Genomic DNA, 18,118 nt, shown 5'->3' with positions numbered 1-18,118 from the left:
CCCGGGTTCACGCCATTCTCCTGCCTCAGCCTCCCAAGTAGCTGGGACTATAGGCGCCCACCATCTCGCCCGGCTAGTTTTTTGTATTTGTCAGTAGAGATGGGGTTTCGCTCTTTTCCGCTGAGAGCGCCGAGTAGAACATTGTCATGAAAATAAATAAGGGGCAATAGAGCCGTGAATGAGTGCTAGGAATTATCATCTTCAGAGGGACCCTGTTGATTCTGGAAGGCATTTCTAGTGGCCGCCATGAGGGCTGCTCACTGTGCCCTGCGCTCAGCATTCATCGCTGCAGACATGCTCTCCCCGACTGGGGGAGGCTCCCCGAGACCTGAGCCATGAGAGCTTGCAACCTCCTTGGCCACACTCACCGCCACGCTTGGTTGGCACTTCCCGCCCTGCAGGGCCTGGCACACAGTGGGTGCTTAGCGTAAGTTTATTGTCTGATTAACAAAATACTCTTTTCCAGTCCAATGTGGAGCACCTGACGGAGAAAATAAAGACCACCATCCAGAGGAGCCTTGTGCTCAGGTGAATGAGAGACCAGGGCTGATCTTACGGTCACTGTCACACCGCGGTTCTTAGGTTCTGGTGACTTTGGGCTGGATGAGTGGTAATTTCTTTGCTGCTGGAGTGCACTGCACACTGGGCATATGCAGAAGAGAGTTGTGGTGTGTTGCTCTAAAGACTTTCTTGCATTTAGACAACTAAAACTTTTGCTTTATAGTCTTACTCTATTAGATATCTCGCAATCATTTCTCTAACACCTGATGTTTATGAAGGAGGAAATACAGCCATCCCTCTTAGCCTCAGGGAATGTGTCCCAAGACTCCAGTGGGTGCCTGGACCTGGGGATAGTACCCACCCCCTGTATACATAAGGGGGTGGGGGCTGATAACCATCTGATAACCAAGGTGGCTACTGAGTGACTCAGGGGCAGGAGGCACAGACAGCATGGAGACTTTAGGGCACAGGGATGATTCACGTTCTGGGTGGGACAGAGCAAGACAGCACAAGATTTCATGACTCCCTGTTAGCTGGGCTTAGGTGAAATCGACATCCTGGGTCGGTTTGTTGTGTTGCATATGTTGTGACTATACAACAAAATGATCTGGAGTATACGCATACTCCCATTTAGCTGGGAGACATTTTTTTTTTTTTTTTTTGAGACAGTCTTGCTCTGTTGCCCAGGCTGGAGTGCAGTGGTGCAATCTTGGCTCACTGCAACCTCCACCTTCCAGGTTCAAGAGATTCTCCTGCCTCAGCCTTCCGAGTAGATGGGTGTACAGGCGCCCACTACAACGCCCAACCAATTTTTGTATGTTCAGTCGAGATGGAGTTTCACCACGTTGGCCAGGCTGATCTCAAACTCCTGACCTCAGGTGATTCGCCCACCTTAGCCTCCCAACATGCCAGAATTACAGGCGTGATCCCCACCGTGCCCAGCCAAAACATCTAACCTTTTAATTCATGCCAAACATCAGCAGCTTTAGGCTTCTAGTCGTTGGTGAGGTTTGAGTAATGGGGATTTTAAGGGAACTGTCAGCTTTCATGAAAACAGTGACACCCCCATTACTTGGAAATGCTTATTCAAACTAAACACGGCATCAGGTTAAAAACCAGAGCTTCCTAAGATTTAAACTGGATTATCAGACGTGTAAGATACTTGACACTCACCCTCAAATCAGAATGACCTGGAATGAGCTGCATGCAGGCACACGCGTGTTATGAGTTGAGCCTGGGACACAGCGGTCCAGGATTCCTAACTCCCACACACTCCTCCTTCACCACCTCGTATTCTTTATACTTTTAAACCAGAGCCCGTGGACTTATTTCAGAGAGCTCATGAATCCCCTGAAATGATGAAATAGTAGGCGTCTGTGTGACTTTGTCAAAGAATCCACAACGGTTATCAGATTCTTAAAGCTGTGACCCATCCCCACCCCAGATGAGTCTATGAAACCTTGATTTAAGATTTTAAAATATTGGAGATGGTTAGTTGACTCGTTCCATTTATTAAAATCCTTCTCTTACTGGGCAGGGGGGAACACTTGATACTTTTGCTTAGCAGGCTGAGTTCAGGCTACAGGAATCACAGATTTTGTTTTGTTCTGTTCCAGCTATCCCTAAAGACTTAGAAACAAAAACATAAATTCTGTGAAATAGAAATCGTCATTTCTATTTCACAGCAAAGTGTGACTGTATAACTGATATTTCATATGACTCTAACCCCCAACAGGGTGGGGCACCTTCTCCATTTGATAGAAACTTTGGAACCAAAATCTCTGCCAGAGCTACGGAGTGGATCACTGCGAAACTCAGGGAGGCCCAGGGCAGAGGTAAGGGGTCCGGGGAGGGAGGCCGTCTGCCTTGGTGAAAATGCTGTCCTATCGGGGAGAAGTAGGCTGCTGGTTCCTTGTTCAGTTCAGTACTGAGCTGCGAGTGATGTTCTAACTCCTGCTGGTTTCTGAGCATTGCTATTTAACCAACCTTGGATTCCTGGGTGTGCGTGACATGTTCTCTTTTATCACTGCTAGATTCAACCTGAAGTTCTTTTGTGTAGGCTTTTTGCTCTGGAGATCCTGAGCGTCAGCCCGCAGTTTCCCTCACAGTTGAAGTGGGGCCTTCTATTTTGGGGATGTTTGGTAGGACAACCTCCTTATGACTCCATCCATCAGAACTTCCAGTTTTGAGGAAGATTTGGCTGCTGAATGAATTCTTCGTGTTTGTAGAACTATGCATGTTTTTCCTTAAATCAGTTTTGTAAGTTACATATTCTAACAAATCTTTAGATAAGCTGAAAAGTTTTGGAAAACATGACACATTACTCTTGTTAATGGTTCCAACATGGCTGGTCCCTACTCATTCCTGAGTGGTTATTTGTGCCAGCATCTTTCTCACCCCCACCCCCCTCAGCTTTCTTCAGTCATACCAGATGTGTGCTTTTATTAGGGCAATCCATTATCACTGCCAATGTCCGACTTAGAAGAATGACAGTCTACAAAAAACAGTGATGTGAATAGTTTCAATCGGTTTGTCTTTTTGAAGAACTGACTGATTCTTTCTACATCCATTTTCTCTTGCTAATTTAGCTACGGATGCTTCTCGTGCCTCAGTGTGTGTATACGTGAGCATCAATTTCTTATTAGTGTTTTGCCATAATTTAAAGTAATTTCCCTATTCCACTATTTAGTGAAAAATTCTCTCCACTGAGAGAAAAAACAAAAGCTGCTTTCCAGGAAGCCATCAGGGTGATCCCACAAGAGCAGAGCTGTGCAAGCCCAGGCCAGGCGCTGGCCACACTACACAGCTGTTCTCAGCCTCCCCCAGGCCTCCAGGCCAGGTTCAGCATGGTTCCCAGGAATCTCACCCCGTGATTCTGCTCCCCCACCTGCCCATGGGACAGGGCAGTGTTAATCTGTTTTTAAACCTTTTATAGGAAAAACATTGACCACCGATGATTCCGTTTGTGTGCTGGGAATCAGCAAAAGAAACGTTATTTTTCAACCTGTGGCAGAGCTGAAGAACCAAATGGATTTTGAATAAGTCGGGGTCTTATTGCCTTAGCAAACCCAGCCAATGTGAGTACAGGACAGGGGAATGTCCATTGCTGTTGCATTCGGCAACTCATTCAGGGATTTGAGGAACTAGCTTTTCTGAAGCTCAGTTAAAAAATATTAGGTCTTGGCCAGGCACGGTGGCTCATGCCTAAGATCCCAGCACTATGGGAGGCCTAGATGGGTGGATCACTAGGTCAAGAGATCGAGACCAGCCTGGCCCACATGGTGAAACCCCGTCTCTACTAAAAATACAAAAAGTAGCCGGGCGTGGTGGCGCACACCTGGAGTCCCAGCTACTCAGGAAGCTGAGGCAGGAGAAACTGCTTGAATCTGGGAGGCAGAGGTTGCAGTGAGCTGAGATTGCACCACTGCTCTACAGCCTGGTGACAGAGCGACACTCTGTCTCAAAACAACAACAAACTACCACTAGGTCTTTGGGAAGAATTTTTAGAAATATAAAAACAATGGTTTTGTTTGATCTTGAAATTGGCTTTATCATCTAGTTGATTCAGCCGACCCTACAACCCCCGTGTTTCTGGCAAGACCGCTCGCTGTGCTGGCCGTGGCATCTCCCAGCCTCACTGCTGTCCCCCCCCTTCCCTCCACAGGCACAGGATTCCCAAAGAACGGTGGTGGCTCAAGCTGCGGTTCCTCATGAAGATCCTGGCCAAATACAAGGCCAGCTACAACATATCAGACTCAGGCCGGCTAGAGCACGTGCAGCCCTGGAGCCTCTGACCCAGTCCCACCTGCACGTGCCTGCAACCTGGACTCACCGTGGACCATCCATTTTTGTAACACTTAAGTTATTGATCAGCACTTTATGCAGGTATTATTGACATTAAAACCTAATCAGTGAGCACCTGTCACCGCCTGTGTGCCCCACCAACTCCAGTGCGTGCTGTCTGTGGACTGTGTCTCATGCTTTCAGATGTGCGTATTAAACATTTGCCTACAACTCCAAGTAGGGTGGCTACTAAAGGTTTTCTCTGCAGTTTTGTGGGCGAAGATTATCAAAATATTTTTATAGGGATCACTGAACTATGTGCAAGTCATAAAAGGAGAACAAAGCCAGTAGTTTACACAGGCCAAGGGGAATGCCATGTTTACTTACCGTTACATATTTGCTATGTGTCAGTTTCCATCCACAGCAGCAGGCCAGGACCCTGGGCCTGGACCCCAGGCTCCTGCTCTCCTTAGAAAGTAAAAGAGAACACAGGAATCTTATCTACTCGGCCTCTTGATTGCAATCCTAGCTGCATGTTAAGACCACCAAGGTGGGGGTTTGAAAAATCTGATAGCCAGCTTCTCATCCAGTCCAAGCCACCATCCTCACTGGGCCCTAATTTGGAACTCTCCGATGACTCTTGCCAGAGTAGACATGGGTGCTGGGGTGATAGCCCTGCCGCCCTCGTGGGACCCCTCCTGTAGGGACAGTGTTTCTGCCTCAGTTCTAGACTGCAAGAGACCACAGCTGTACCTCAGAAACGTGGGCGGAGAGCTGTGTGGAGGGAGAGGAGACACCAAAAACCAGCTGTTTGGGAAATCAGAGTCCAACGGCCAAGAGCTGGCGTGGAGCCTTTCCTTTCTGGCTCTGTAAAGACAAAGCGAGGGCTTACTCACCCCAGCCCATCTACTTCCATCTGGCCGCCCTGTTGAACTTCCGTCTGTTAGGAGGACGCTCCCACAGGGCCTAGGTGTGATCAGTCTCACGAGTCAGCACAGGCAGAGGTGGGACACCTTTGTGTACCTTTTCATTTTACTTCTGCTTTTTAATAAAGGCCCTAAATGCTACTTAAAATAATGACTCAAGCAGAGGTTAAGTCAGAGTTGCCCTTTATTTTTAGATTCTTAAATATTCTAGAACTAATGAGGTAAAACTAGCCTTTGTCAGTAGAAAGTAAATTCTATGTGGTGCATCTTTGGCACTTTGTGCATAACTATTTCAATGAACGTCTTCTTGGTTGCTCTTAAGACTGACTTGCCAGTCAGTGGCAAAACCTTAAGAATGACATAATGTTCCTGGAAAAAGCAGTAGCATTTCTGACTTTTCATATTCAGCTCTAGAGGCCGATTTTCTCAGGGGCTCCTGCACAGTCGGGCGTGCCAGGGCCACTCATCTGATGATCCAGGATGGGTCCTTGGCGATTTTGGGGTTCTCGGGTCCGAGTATGGCCAGGCCGTGCACGCTCTTCCCAGTGCCGAGGTACCCGAGGGGAAGGCAGGCGAGGTCAGCGAGGACTGGCTTCTGCGTCAGTGCCGTTAAGGCCTCCATTCCCAGACACCGTCTCCCCCGCTCCCCACTCACCTATAGCTGATGGTGAAGAGCTGCTCCCTGTGGGCCTGCTTCATCTCATCTGAGAGGCCATACAAGAAGAGGTCCATTCCTAGAAGACAAACTACAGGCACAGTGGGCTGTGCATTTGTGTCCCGGAGTGAGGCACCCCCTGCGAGGTGGGGAGTAATAGCCACCCCCTCTCCCCCACCTTGGCTATTGGGAGGCATGGTGGACTCACAGCCTGTTTAGGATATTGTGAGTAGTATCATCTGCCCCTCTGGAAATAATGAACTGGATGGGAAACATCCAGGCCCCGAGACCCACTCAGGAGCAGAAAACGGGGAAGGAGCCTTGAACAGACCCTCGGGAGGGCAGTCAGCAGGAGCCATGGAGGCCACCAGGAGGGAGGGAGGGAGAGAGGGAGGCAGGCAGGGAGGCCAGAGGTGACGTAGTGGGGAGAGGAGACGCGGCCAGAGGCAACGTGGCCAGGGAAGGAGATACGGCTGGAAGGAAGTGACAAGAGGGGTCTCCAGGCCTCAGACTGCGCCTGATTTATGGATGACATTTTAACTAAGATGTTATATCTAAAGTAGCAATTTAGAACCATTGTGTACATTTAAAGCACGGTACAAATATAGCACATTTCCCAAACCAAAGAACAGTGCATTCAAGGAAAAAATAGCAGCAGCTCACCAATAAAATAAAGGTGAGTCAAGAAAAAATTCATTTAAGATCAGAAATAGATCCTACAGCTCTTCTAGTCCAATCCCCACCCTAACATGAATGGGGGGAAAAGGGAAGTAGATTCTAGTCAGTCAGAATTAAAGGCAAATCCGATCCACTTTACTTTCTACTTGACAGAAAACAAGCAGCTCATCAAGGAATCCCTATGAACAGTAGCTTTAGGAGTCCCCAAAATGCAAAATTCACCTTGAAATTAAATCAACTGCTAAGTATGTATAAAGTTATTGTTTTCATTATTGCCCTCCTCATTCCCAGGGACTTTTTTAGAGCTTGTTTCCCCCTAATTGCCTCCAACACACCCAGGAAATTTAAACCCCACAAGTAAACCTTGTTTTGATTAACACACAGCATCCTTTAGGAGCAGACAATCCGTTTGCTCTAAGACGTTCTTGTGACCTAAGCACTGAGTACAGCCTGAGAACGCACAACACGCACACACACGAACTCGGACAGACAATAGGTGAGATGTGGCACATGAGGGGGAAGACGAGACAAATGAGCTTCACCGACTTCACTGACACCCCAGATCCGTGAAGAAGTGACACACGCAGCCTGCTCGGGTGCCAGTGACTCCTTGAAAACAGCCAAGGGCAGCATTTGGAGAAGCAGCACCGCAGGCCAGGAGGGTCTGGCGGCTTCAGAGGGGAGGGGTGCCCCCGACCAGGTGCTGGGGGCTTCAGGAGCGAGGGGCGCCCCAATCAGGTGCTGGGGCTTCAGAGGGGAGGGGTGTCCCAACCAGGAGCTGGGTGCTTCAGGGGAGGGCGCCCCGACAAGGTGCTGGGGGCTTCAGACGGGAAGGTGCCCTGACCAGGTCCTGGGGGTGGCAGGACAAGCCCTGGGTCCCCTTGTCACTTTTCACTCCCTACTCCCGAATCTCGCCCTGAAGTTGCAGCAAGTCCAGGTATTCATTTACCCATAAAATTAAGTATCTGTGAGTGACACAAGTCACTAATCCACAGAGATCTGAGTCCACAGATACCTCCCAGAGATGCCACCATCCATTCTGGTAGAAGAGCAGCCCAGGGGCCCATGCTGCTAGGAAGGGTGACTGTCTCCAGCCTGACGCTGCAGAATTCTCAACACAAAGTCTACCTTCTGGAACCATGCCATCTCCTACAGAAGCAACTAGCGGCATGTAGGGTTTTTTAAAATCTCTTTATTCTTAAGACATTCTCACTCTGTCACCCAGGCTGGAGTGCAGTGGCACAATCTCAGCTCGTTGCAACCTCTGCCTCTCAAGTTCAAGTGATTCTCCTGCCTCGGCCTCCCGAGTAGCTGCGATTACAGGCGCCTGTCACCAGGCCCGGCTCACTTTTTGTATTTTCAGTAGAGACGGGATTTCACCCTGTTGGCCAGGCTGGTCTCGAATGCCTGACCTCATGTGATCCACCCGCCTCGACCTCCCAAACTGCTGGGAATACAGGCATGAGCCACGGTGCCTGGCCCATATAGCTGTTTAAATTTGACTAAAACTAAATGCAATTAGAAGTTCAGTTTCTCATTTGCACTTCAAGCATTCAGTTACCCACAGGCGGCCACGGACCAGAGGCTGGTGGAGATGTCACACTCCACACTGCAGAAGGATCTACGGATGAAGTGGCTCTAAGATCATCTCGGCATCTTTATATCGAAGCTACTGAAGTTTTACTCTGCTTATTATAGACATCAGCATTCTCCCATTTTAAAATGTCAGTGCTATTGCAACGATCAGATCTGTGACTTCCCAGCACCTCTTCTCTTCCTGTACAGATAACTGCAGAGCATCTGCACTCTGCCTCCACACTAACAGACAGCGGAAGCCTCCGTGTAAAATCAGGGGGAGAAAAAAAATGAATCCCTAGTCCCTCTCCCTACAATTTTGTGAAACGCCTCTTAATATTCAGAATAACTGCCGGAGTTACAATAAACAAGCATCCCTTGACCAGGAAGCAACAGGGAAGCAAGAAAAGGGAGATGTGAGGACCCTCCATTCCCTCTGGGACCCCAGGCCCAGCCAGGACTGAGAAGGGCAGCACAGCCCGACAGACCTGCACACCTGATGCGAACCGTGCACATGGCTTCCCTGGGCCTCGGTCCCCCGCTCTGCCCTCACTGGCCGCTGTGGCTCTGGTAGAGGGAGCTCCCTGAGCCCCAACACCCACAGTCAGTTTCCTCCTTGCAGGTCTCAGCTCTGCTGTGACTGCCTCAAGTGCCTCCCTGATGCTTCTCATCATCATCCGGGTACGGTGCCCCCTCTACCCCACAGCCCTTGCTACCACCCACCCCACCAAGAAGCCTGGCACACAGCAGGTGCCTGAGATACCCCAACGGGCGGGCATGCCAGGGTAGGGCTTGGAGATCCAAGGGCCACGTCCCGCATACCACCACAAGTGCCACGGAGGCTGTGGAAGGGGTCCAGGCTTCAGGCCTGCACTCAGTTTCTCCCGCCCCCGAGGCCAAGAACCTAGCAAGGGAACACAGCCAGAAGCAGGATCCCAAACCCCTTCTTGCTCCTCAAGAGGAAAGGGGCCTCAGGGCAAAACCCCACAAGTGCCTTCCTCCTGCCAGGCTGCCTGTCATAGCCCCCACACCTTCACCGCAGGGAAACCCACTCCTGTGAGGAGAAAACCAAGTACCACAGGAGCCACGTCCACTGGCAGCGTCTGCTGAGCCCAATTAGTGACAACAGCAGCCGGGCCCCCACGTGGCATGCACCGACTCTGACCTGCCCCACACACCACAAGGTCCTGAGGCTCAGCTTCAACTCATCAGGGGCCTCTTCCAGGAGAGCTCGGCATGTCTATCTTTCCTGGGCTCACAGAAAGCTGAGGGACTCAGCCCTGTGTGAACAGAGTCAAGCTCCCACTAGCTGTGCAGACAACCTCCCCAGCCCTGGCCTGGGAAGGGGCCAAGCAGAAACAGGCATCTTTTGCCCGCACAGGTACAGAATTCAGCCAGCTCTCTCAATGGAGTCATGACAGGTCAACTCCAGGCTCCTCAGTGTTCTGGGGTTCACCTTGGGCCACTGCACCTTTGAAATGTGGCTGCAGACTCCTCTAGACTGCTCGGTGTCACGGCCCATTTCATTCAGACACTGCAGACCCCTACCCGTGGTGTCACTACCCAGGACACCCCTGCCGGCATCCTCTGATATGCTGCTGCAGCTGCTGTGATCTGAGAATAGCCACACGCAAGCATCAAAGGGAGGGCTTCTCAAGTCTCCTCCGAAAGCAGTGGCTACAGCTTTGGAAGACGTTGCACTGAATCCTCGGTGAGCCTGGCTCGGTCTGCAATCTAAGCCGGGTTGCTGGGGAGATGCACTCTGTTGTAACTGATGGAGGCTGTCGGTGGCAGCTCTACCAAGACCAAGGATGGCAACTAATCTGAGATTTACAATCCATACTTTCTATCTGATGTTTACAAGGAAAGCATCGTGCAAGTTCCAGTAGCAAGAAATTTTCTGTAATCTATCACATCAGGATACAGCAGAAATGTAGCTCAAAAGTTAATAGGGTCTATGCAGAAGAACAGATGGGTCTATTTCAGGAAAAGTGCTTGCTGGCTTTTTTAGAAATAGAGTGAAGTCCCTGCCAAGTACAAGGTTGTTTATACTTTTGCTTTGGAAACAGAGGGAAAGTTCTTCCTTATTATTCAAATACATTAACTACATTTAAGTGTTCTGGTAGACTAAGTATTCAATATTCAAAAATAAGTAATTGTTTGGTCTATTTCATTCCTTAAATGTAGCTTTCAAAAACTGACAAACACCTGACCGGGTATGGTGGCTCACGCCTGTAATCCCAGCACTTTGGGAGGCCGAGGTGGGCAGATCACGAGGTCAGGAGATTGAGACCATCCTGGCCAACATGGTGAAACCCCGTCTCTACTAAAAGCACAAAAAATTAGCTCGGCATAGTGGCGGGCACCTGTAGTCCCAGCTACTCAGGAGGCTGAGACAGGAGAGTGGAATGAACCCTGGAGGCGGAGGTTACATTGAGTGGAGACAGCGCTACTGCATTCCAGCCTGGGTGACAGAGCAACACTCCCATCTCAAAAAAAAAAAAAAAAAAAGTGACAAACACCCCATGTCTGCCCTGGCTCCTGCCATCTTCACGGAGTGGACAGAGCTTGGGAAAAGCTCACTGTGGAGGCCCAGAAGGCCGGGCCAGGCCTTTGCTCAGCAGATGAGCGAGAGGGTCAACCACCCTAGGGAAGAAGCCCATATTTGCTACGTTACTGACAATATCCACATAAGTTTCTATTTTGCCTCCCACACAGACCTAGGATCCATATTTGAGCAAGTGGCTCATGCCAATACACCCTCCATGCCATCGTTTTCCTGACCTCCCCAAGAAGAGCTAGGCCAGGCAGCATCCCCACACACAGGCGCTGGGGCCCAGGAAGAGTCGGGTCCTGCCCCCTTCTCCCTCGTCCCTGCCCCCTTCTCCCTCGTCCCTGCACTTGGCTTGCTGTGGAAGCCCAGCAGTGCTGACTGAACCCACGTTCACCTGGGATATTCAGGAGAAGCCTCTGCAGAAATCAGCTGGGAAGCAGGGCTGTGTGTGCTGGCAGGTCACTTGAATGGATTTGAGGAACTGAGTTTTCAACACAGGTGCTGCCAACCAAGTCCCTCAAGCCCTTCGTGAGCCTAGAGCCACAGAGCCATTTGCTGCACTCTATCTCTAACCACCCTGCACAGAAGCCCAGTTTATCCAAAGGACCATAAAATTGTGCGTGTAAACACTTGAAGTTTGGCATAATGAATTAAAAGTGAAATCACCACTTCTATTTTCCATTAGTCCATGCATTCAAACAAGTGTCTCTTGAGTATGTGCATTGAATACTGTGGAATTAGGATTTAGTCCATGCCGTCAAAAAATATACATCACAGAAGAAAAGGTATAGCTTGTAACTGTAACGGTGGTGAACAGGCAAGAAATAAACATCATAGAAGAAAAGGTATAGCTTGTAACTGTAACAGTGGCAAACAGGACAGAATTTCACAGGCTCATCAGGAGATGCCAAGGAGGAAGCGATGATTCATTTCCATCTGCAGTAGATAAATGTTTCCTGGAGAAAGTAACTTTTCTACAGTGACATCTGTTCCTTATTGTTTAGATCTTGCTTGATAGGGTATTAAAATTATCACTTTCTATGTGCTGCTTATATAAAATACATCATTGTCAAGGGAGGTTATAAGTTATAAAATAACTTAAATACTTCACATAAGCTTGGGCTGTAAATGGTGCAAGGGAGTGGGATGATGTGTTCCCGTATTCTTGAGACACAGAACGGGCAAGACCCTGGTTCCCTTCTCCTCTCCACTGCCCTGTTCCCACATAAGGGGCAGAGGCAAGACCGCCATGCAGCCCTAGAGCTGGCTCCAGGGCCAGGACACCACGCCCAGACTCTCTGCGCCCCATGAGAGAAATACAGAATGGGGGGAAATCATCGAGTTACCTGGCAGTGGGGAGAGTCCTTCATCAAAAGCCTGTGCTTCCAGGATCCAGGACTAAGAAGGAGCTCCCAGGAAAACTGTTCTAGGTGCTCCTGAAACCTGAGCACAGAGTCACAGCCTGGCAGGAAGCCCCAGTGATGCAGGTGTGCCCAAGACTGGGAGGATAGACAGATGCTTGGAGGCCAGACTGTCCTGAAGGAGATGACCACTTTTCTCTCCGGTTCATTAGAGACAGAGTCTGGGCTTCAATTTTGTATCTGGAGTCTCACAGTACAGAAATATCACAAAGGGATTAGACTTTGTATACTTACCCCAATTTTTTTTCCAGTTAAAAAAAAATCGTGTTTATTGTGACTAATTCTAAATCCAACAAAGAAAAATAATTAAGTGTAAAAACACATGCCTACAAAATGTAAACCACAATCTCTTTACCCATAGAGACCCAAAATTTAGTTTACGTTTTCTTCAGTATTATCTGATTTCTTTTTTTTTTTTTTTAAGCCATTACTGAGGTGTCTCCTCACTGCCCCATGAGGAGGTTCATGGGCTCTTCAGGGCTCTTTGCTGTTTTATCGTTTCTTAAGTTTAAGGGCAGGATCATTTTCCCACACTTCTTTGCTTCCTTGATCACCAATTTTTCACAAGGATGTCATTGTGCATCGGAAAACCTAGTAACTGAACTTCATTAAAAGTGAGAACAATAAGGACATGTTGGCTGCTATGACAGCATCCTCAGTCACCGAATCTCCCTGGGGAACCACACCCCCAATCTCCTTGTAACCCCAGCATGCAGGTATCGCTGCGGCTGACGGGACTGGCCCACCCTGGGGGAGGCATGAAAGCAAAGAGAAGGCAAGTGACTCATATTTAGGAAACTCGGGTGATCCTCTCGAGTCACGTTTCTCAGGGTGTCAGGGGACCAGCCACATGCGGGGAACCTCCTGGCCTGGCAGGTGGCAGACTCTGATCACACACGTTAATCAGAGAATCTAAAGGCGGGCGAACTCTGAAAAGTATCTGTAAAGGAAGGACTCAAGCTCTGCTGTGAGCCCACTACACACGGGGTCACGCAGGACGCAGCTCCCAAAAAGCCACCCAGCGTCCAGTCTTCACTCCACCCTCATGGGAGGAACACCTGTCAAGTCACAGAACACGGGCTTCAGCGAACGCCTTCCTGCGCCACCTCCACTGTCGCCCAGCCCTGCAGGAGTAGCCGCTGAGTAGGGGAAACAAGTCTGCTCCTGACCCTGCCCCCGACACACCTCACATTCTCACGGGAATCCCAGTAGAGTTCAGTCGCAGCGGCCTTTCCCTCACAGCACCCACCTCTTCCACAATCGAATCCCAGGCTTGTCCTAGGCCCTGCTGCACACGCCACCGTCTCTGGCACCCGGACCTCAGGCTGTCCTCACGCAGCCACCCGCACCTTCCCAAGAGGGGGATCCGCACGCCCCAGCAGCCGCTACCCGTCTGTACCAGGACATTTCGGAGATTCCTCAGCAAACTCGACGCCCTTAGACTGACGCCCTTAGACTGTGAGGCTCTTCCCTCACAGACCCTGTCACTCCAACACGTCACCATCTACCGGCCACATGCAACAAGCCTCTCTCCCTCCACACTGTTGCCCGTTGGCACCTGGCCCTCCGTCCTGTCCACACTTCCATTCCAGGACATTCCTCTGGGATCAGCAGCCCCAGACTCACCCCCTACACCTACCGCACTAAAAATAACCTTCTTCTTGATGCATCAAACAAAACACAGAAAACCACCCTCAACAAGCACGTACCTTGAGTCACAAAGGAACACCCTGTGAGCCCTGACCCTGAAAGGGATCTGTGAATGTGAGTACTTCTAGCCCTGTCCCGACCTTCAGGGCCTGGCAAACCCACACGCATGCTCTCCTCTCTCTCCAGCTCCCAGCCAGATTCTGCCATTTTCCTCAGCTTTAAGGCAACACCCAAGGCTTCTCACATGGCCCAGAAGCCAGCCCTCGATGGCCCCATGACCTCCCTCCTGGGGCTCATACGGCTGCATGCTCCCTCCTGCAGAGCTCAGGGCTGGTCAGTATGGCCCAGGGGACCGGCCACCTTGACGCTGGGCATAAGACCAGCACTCCCACGTCTCTGGGGAAAGGAGCAGCCCTGGGCAGGGATGCACCTGGCACCCCCAGGGAGGGGCCAGGTGTGGAGGACTAGGCCTCCGCCCGCAGACATGTCAGCACAGCATCCTGGAGCAGAACCTCCAGCCCAGCTGAGCCTACAGATGGCCGCAGTCCTGGATAGGGACAACATCTTCACAGTGACCCAAGGGGACTGGGCCAGAACCGCTCAGCAGGGCTGCCCTGAATTTGCAACCTGTAGAAGCTGTACAGTCATACGTGTATGTTGCCTTAAGCCACTAGGCTTTGGGGTCACTTGTCACACAGCGACGCACAGTGGATGCGCACGGGCTCCCAGGACACGACGGCCTCTGCCGGCCTCACCCGGGCTGTCTCATCTGTTCCCGCGACATCACGTTTCTCAGAGCCAAAGGCTGCCAGGGCCCCCTCTTTTCTTCATAAAGTCATTATAAGCTCACAATACAAAGTGAAAAGCAATCTGTAAAATACAATGTATGACGCAATACAGGGTGGTGAATGCACAGGCCTACACGTGCGAAACAGGCACATGCGTGAAACAGGTGAATGTACACACGAACAGGTGTACACATATGAAACAGGTGCATGCATGAAGCAGGTGTACACATGTCAAACAGGTGTGCATACATATGTGAAAACACCAGACATGAAGGGCTGTCTTTGGGAGCCTGGTTTTTAGGCATCTCCCTAACCCTTTTAGCATCTGGCACAATCACAAACACAGCACACCACAGTACTGAGGGGAAGCCCCAGCTTCTCAGGGGGGCACAAGAAGCTTTTTATGTATGCCACAGGTTGCATCACTACTTTCTAGAAATTCAAGGCCCCCCACTACCAGGACTGGGTCACCAACCCACACGGACCTGCCCCTCGGATGGCGCAGCTGCTTCTAAAACAGAGGCTGAGCCCCACCCAAAGACCTGCAATATCTGTTATTAAATCAAGACTTGGCCATGGATGAATGTGAAGATTTTTATTAAATGTGACTCTGGAACATTCAAAGGACCATAGCTGAATGCTTTCTGCAGCCCACGGCATGTCCAGATGCTCATGGAGAAGGCCAGGGAGTGAGAACCCACGGAGCCCCGACAAGGCAGACTCGGAGCTGTGTGGCGCAGTTAGCACCGATTTTGTTTTGACACTTGCCTTTTATATTCAGATTAAAATGAAAAACAAGACACAAAAGTAGCTCACATTCTATTTCAATTCTCTGGATTTCTGTAATAACTGGGCCCCTTTCCCTCTGGTTTCCCAGCCAAGAGTTAAATAGGCCCAGCTGGGATTTGTCAAAGTCTGGGCCTCTGTTGTAGAGTAAGTGAGGGGGGCAGGGAGGGGAGCGGGGGATAGGGAGTGACAGAGGGAAGGAGAGAGAGAGAGAGAGAGAAACCCCCGAGGGCTGGAGGCAGGAGGGATGCTCCCTGGCAGCCTCAGGCTCCCCCTTCCTAGGTATCTGAGAGCTGGCATCATGCGTGCGGTACCGTCATATGACTCGGCTGACAGACACCAGAATTACAATAAAATGCTTAAGGAGAAGAGTAAGCACCAGCATCTTCAGATTAGGATAGTGTCCGAGTTCCATGCTTGCCTTGTATGACATTCTATAAATTGTAAAGATAATGCATTTTCTTACCAGCCACGCTGTTCAGCAAATACTAACTATAATAAAGACCAGACAGCATCTGAGTACTGAGTGTGTGTCAAGCCTGGTGAGGTAGGAATTATTTACTTTGTTAGAGAAAGAAACAGGCTCTGAGAGAAACTTCCTGAGGCCAGGCAGCCATCTCCAAACCCACCTCACGTCTCCTGACCCTGAATATAGAGAACCCAAGTCATTCACGTGAATAATTTACCCACATGCATGTCAGATTGAGATTCAGCCCCCAGATCTAATCATCTCTATACAGAAATGTGTCAAGGAAGGTACAATTCTATGACCTCGAGCTGGGGGAACCAAGGCAGGCACCCTCGACACAGATGTGCGGCGGAGGCAGGCGCCCAGCGCAGGGGCAGGCAGGAGCACGTCCAGCCCTGCCCAGTCACACAGCCACCCTGCCATGCCAGTGCAGGGGCCGCCACCGCGTCTCGGGGTAAAACAGCTTCTCCTGCACAGGAATCTACCCCTGAAAGTGTGTTCCTGAGAAGGTGTGGACCAACATCTCGGAAATCAGACACTGTAACACGCTTATCTATACAAACTGCCTGTGTCCGGGAATCACCAATAATTCCCATCTCACCATCAATTATTTCTGGTAAATATTGATTCAGTTAACTGAGTGAACACAGGAACAAAATAATGGAAATGTCAGTGAATCTGCTCCACCTGCTGAAGAGCTGGGACTAATGATGAAACGGAAGGAATCCTGGAGAACGCAGCAGGACCCCAGACCCCGCGGACCACCCGGTCCTCCCCCACGGACCACCCCAGCCTCCTTCCACAGGAGAGTTAGTCGTGGGGCCAAGGAGTAGTTTCCAAGGAATCTCAGAGGTTCTCAAGGTCTTCAAAGTTTAACGGGAATTGAATATTTACATCTGAGTCCCAGGAGCACATTAAAAGTAAAATTTCTCCTTTACACTAGAATATTGAGCTTGGTTCGGTGGCACTGGCTGTATCTCATGCTCACGAGATGTTTAGAGGCAGTCATGCGTCTCAGGTGAATCATTTTAATAATGAAAGAAGTGCTTGGGCCCTCGATCCAGGATCACAGACCCCATCAGTGAGGGTCTAACCAGGACAAGCCTCAGCCTGGAACGGCTGGTGTTTGTGGGGGCAGGGAGGAGCACCAAGGAAACGCAGGGACAAGCCCCACACAAGTTCGGCATGTGCTACCCCATGCAGTGGACATCAGCCTCTTTTGTTTTTTGTTCAGGAAGGAACATATAAAAAAGCCTGGGGCCCAGGGCCTGGACTCCTCAAAGCTCCCCACAGAGCCGGGTTAATTGGCATCTTCCCTCATGTTAAAATCAACTATATATGGCCGCTGAGGGCATCTCAGAGCAGGTGCTTTCTTGCTGTCTGGGGAAAGCAGGAATTCTAGGCCTCTGCCTTCCTACCTCCCCAGAGGCTCTGGTCCAGGTGAGCTCAGCTTCTCCCAGGTAAGGAGCACAGACCAGCTTCTCACATGTCCCTCAGGTCACACAGGAGCTGTGCAGACCCTTGTACCTTGGCACGAGCCCTTGCAACCCACCCTAGAGGCAGAAGCCCAGCCCTGTGGCCCCGGCCTGGCAGGAGGCAGCTGCTGGGGCCCCTGCTCAGGGTTCAGCACAGCAAGGTCCAGCCACAACGGTGAGACATCTGTCACCCAGCCATTCGTCTTTAACCTAAAACAGACACAGGGATTCGGCAAGGGGTTTCTTCCCCTGACAAACCCATCCTCCCTGTTCTCATCTCTCCCTCCTGCCCTGTCATGGCCACCCAGCACTGCACACAAGGCCTGACTCCCAGTTTCACAGGGAATCCAAGATAATTATGATTTTGAGAAACTGGGAGCTACATAGAAAGTGAGTTGGGAAAGCCAGTGTCCACTGATCCCCCACTCCACACAACCGAAACCCCACAACCAGCCTCTGCCTCAGCCACACCCTCTGGAAACCCCACATCCACACCAGCCACACAGGATCAGGACAGGGAAGGAGCAGGACTGTGTCTTGAGAACTTAAACTCTGGAAGCTGAGTTAAATCAGTGCCGCTCAAATCTTGTCACCATCGATATTGTTAAATTGGGAGATTCCATCTCTGGGGATCTGGAGGGAACCTGAGGCTCTGCACTGAGTGAAGTGAGCACTCGTGCTGGAAGAAGACGTCAGGGAAAGCAACCAAATCTGGAGTCGCAGCTGTCTGAGGCTTGGGTCCCACAGGGAAAGTGGCACCAGGGCCCTCAGGACAGTGGCGGAGGTCCCAGGAGGCAAGTCCAGGCGCAGAGACTCTTGGATCCAAAGCTTGCTCCAGTGACAGGAGGGGCTGCTGC

At 50.5% G+C, this 18,118-nt stretch overlaps 1 protein-coding gene across 1 annotated transcript in view; it reads left to right on the top strand.

Moving 5' to 3' along the window:
- LOC135971519 (uncharacterized) overlaps window positions 1–4,538 on the top strand; it is a 106,273-nt gene extending 101,735 nt beyond the window's left edge. Inside the window, exons 6-9 of the mRNA XM_073993193.1 lie at window positions 467–528; window positions 2,237–2,336; window positions 3,437–3,578; window positions 4,166–4,538. Of these exons, the coding sequence (XP_073849294.1) occupies window positions 467–528; window positions 2,237–2,336; window positions 3,437–3,448 (174 nt within the window). The 3' untranslated portion in view covers window positions 3,449–3,578; window positions 4,166–4,538. The remainder of the gene's footprint in view (window positions 1–466; window positions 529–2,236; window positions 2,337–3,436; window positions 3,579–4,165) is intronic.
- Window positions 4,539–18,118: the final 13,580 nt, after the last annotated feature.

This window comes from Macaca fascicularis, chromosome 6 (assembly GCF_037993035.2).
Source record: "Macaca fascicularis isolate 582-1 chromosome 6, T2T-MFA8v1.1".
In the NCBI taxonomy this organism is placed as follows: domain Eukaryota; kingdom Metazoa; phylum Chordata; class Mammalia; order Primates; family Cercopithecidae; genus Macaca; species Macaca fascicularis.
This window is presented reverse-complemented; position numbering and strand designations above follow the sequence as displayed.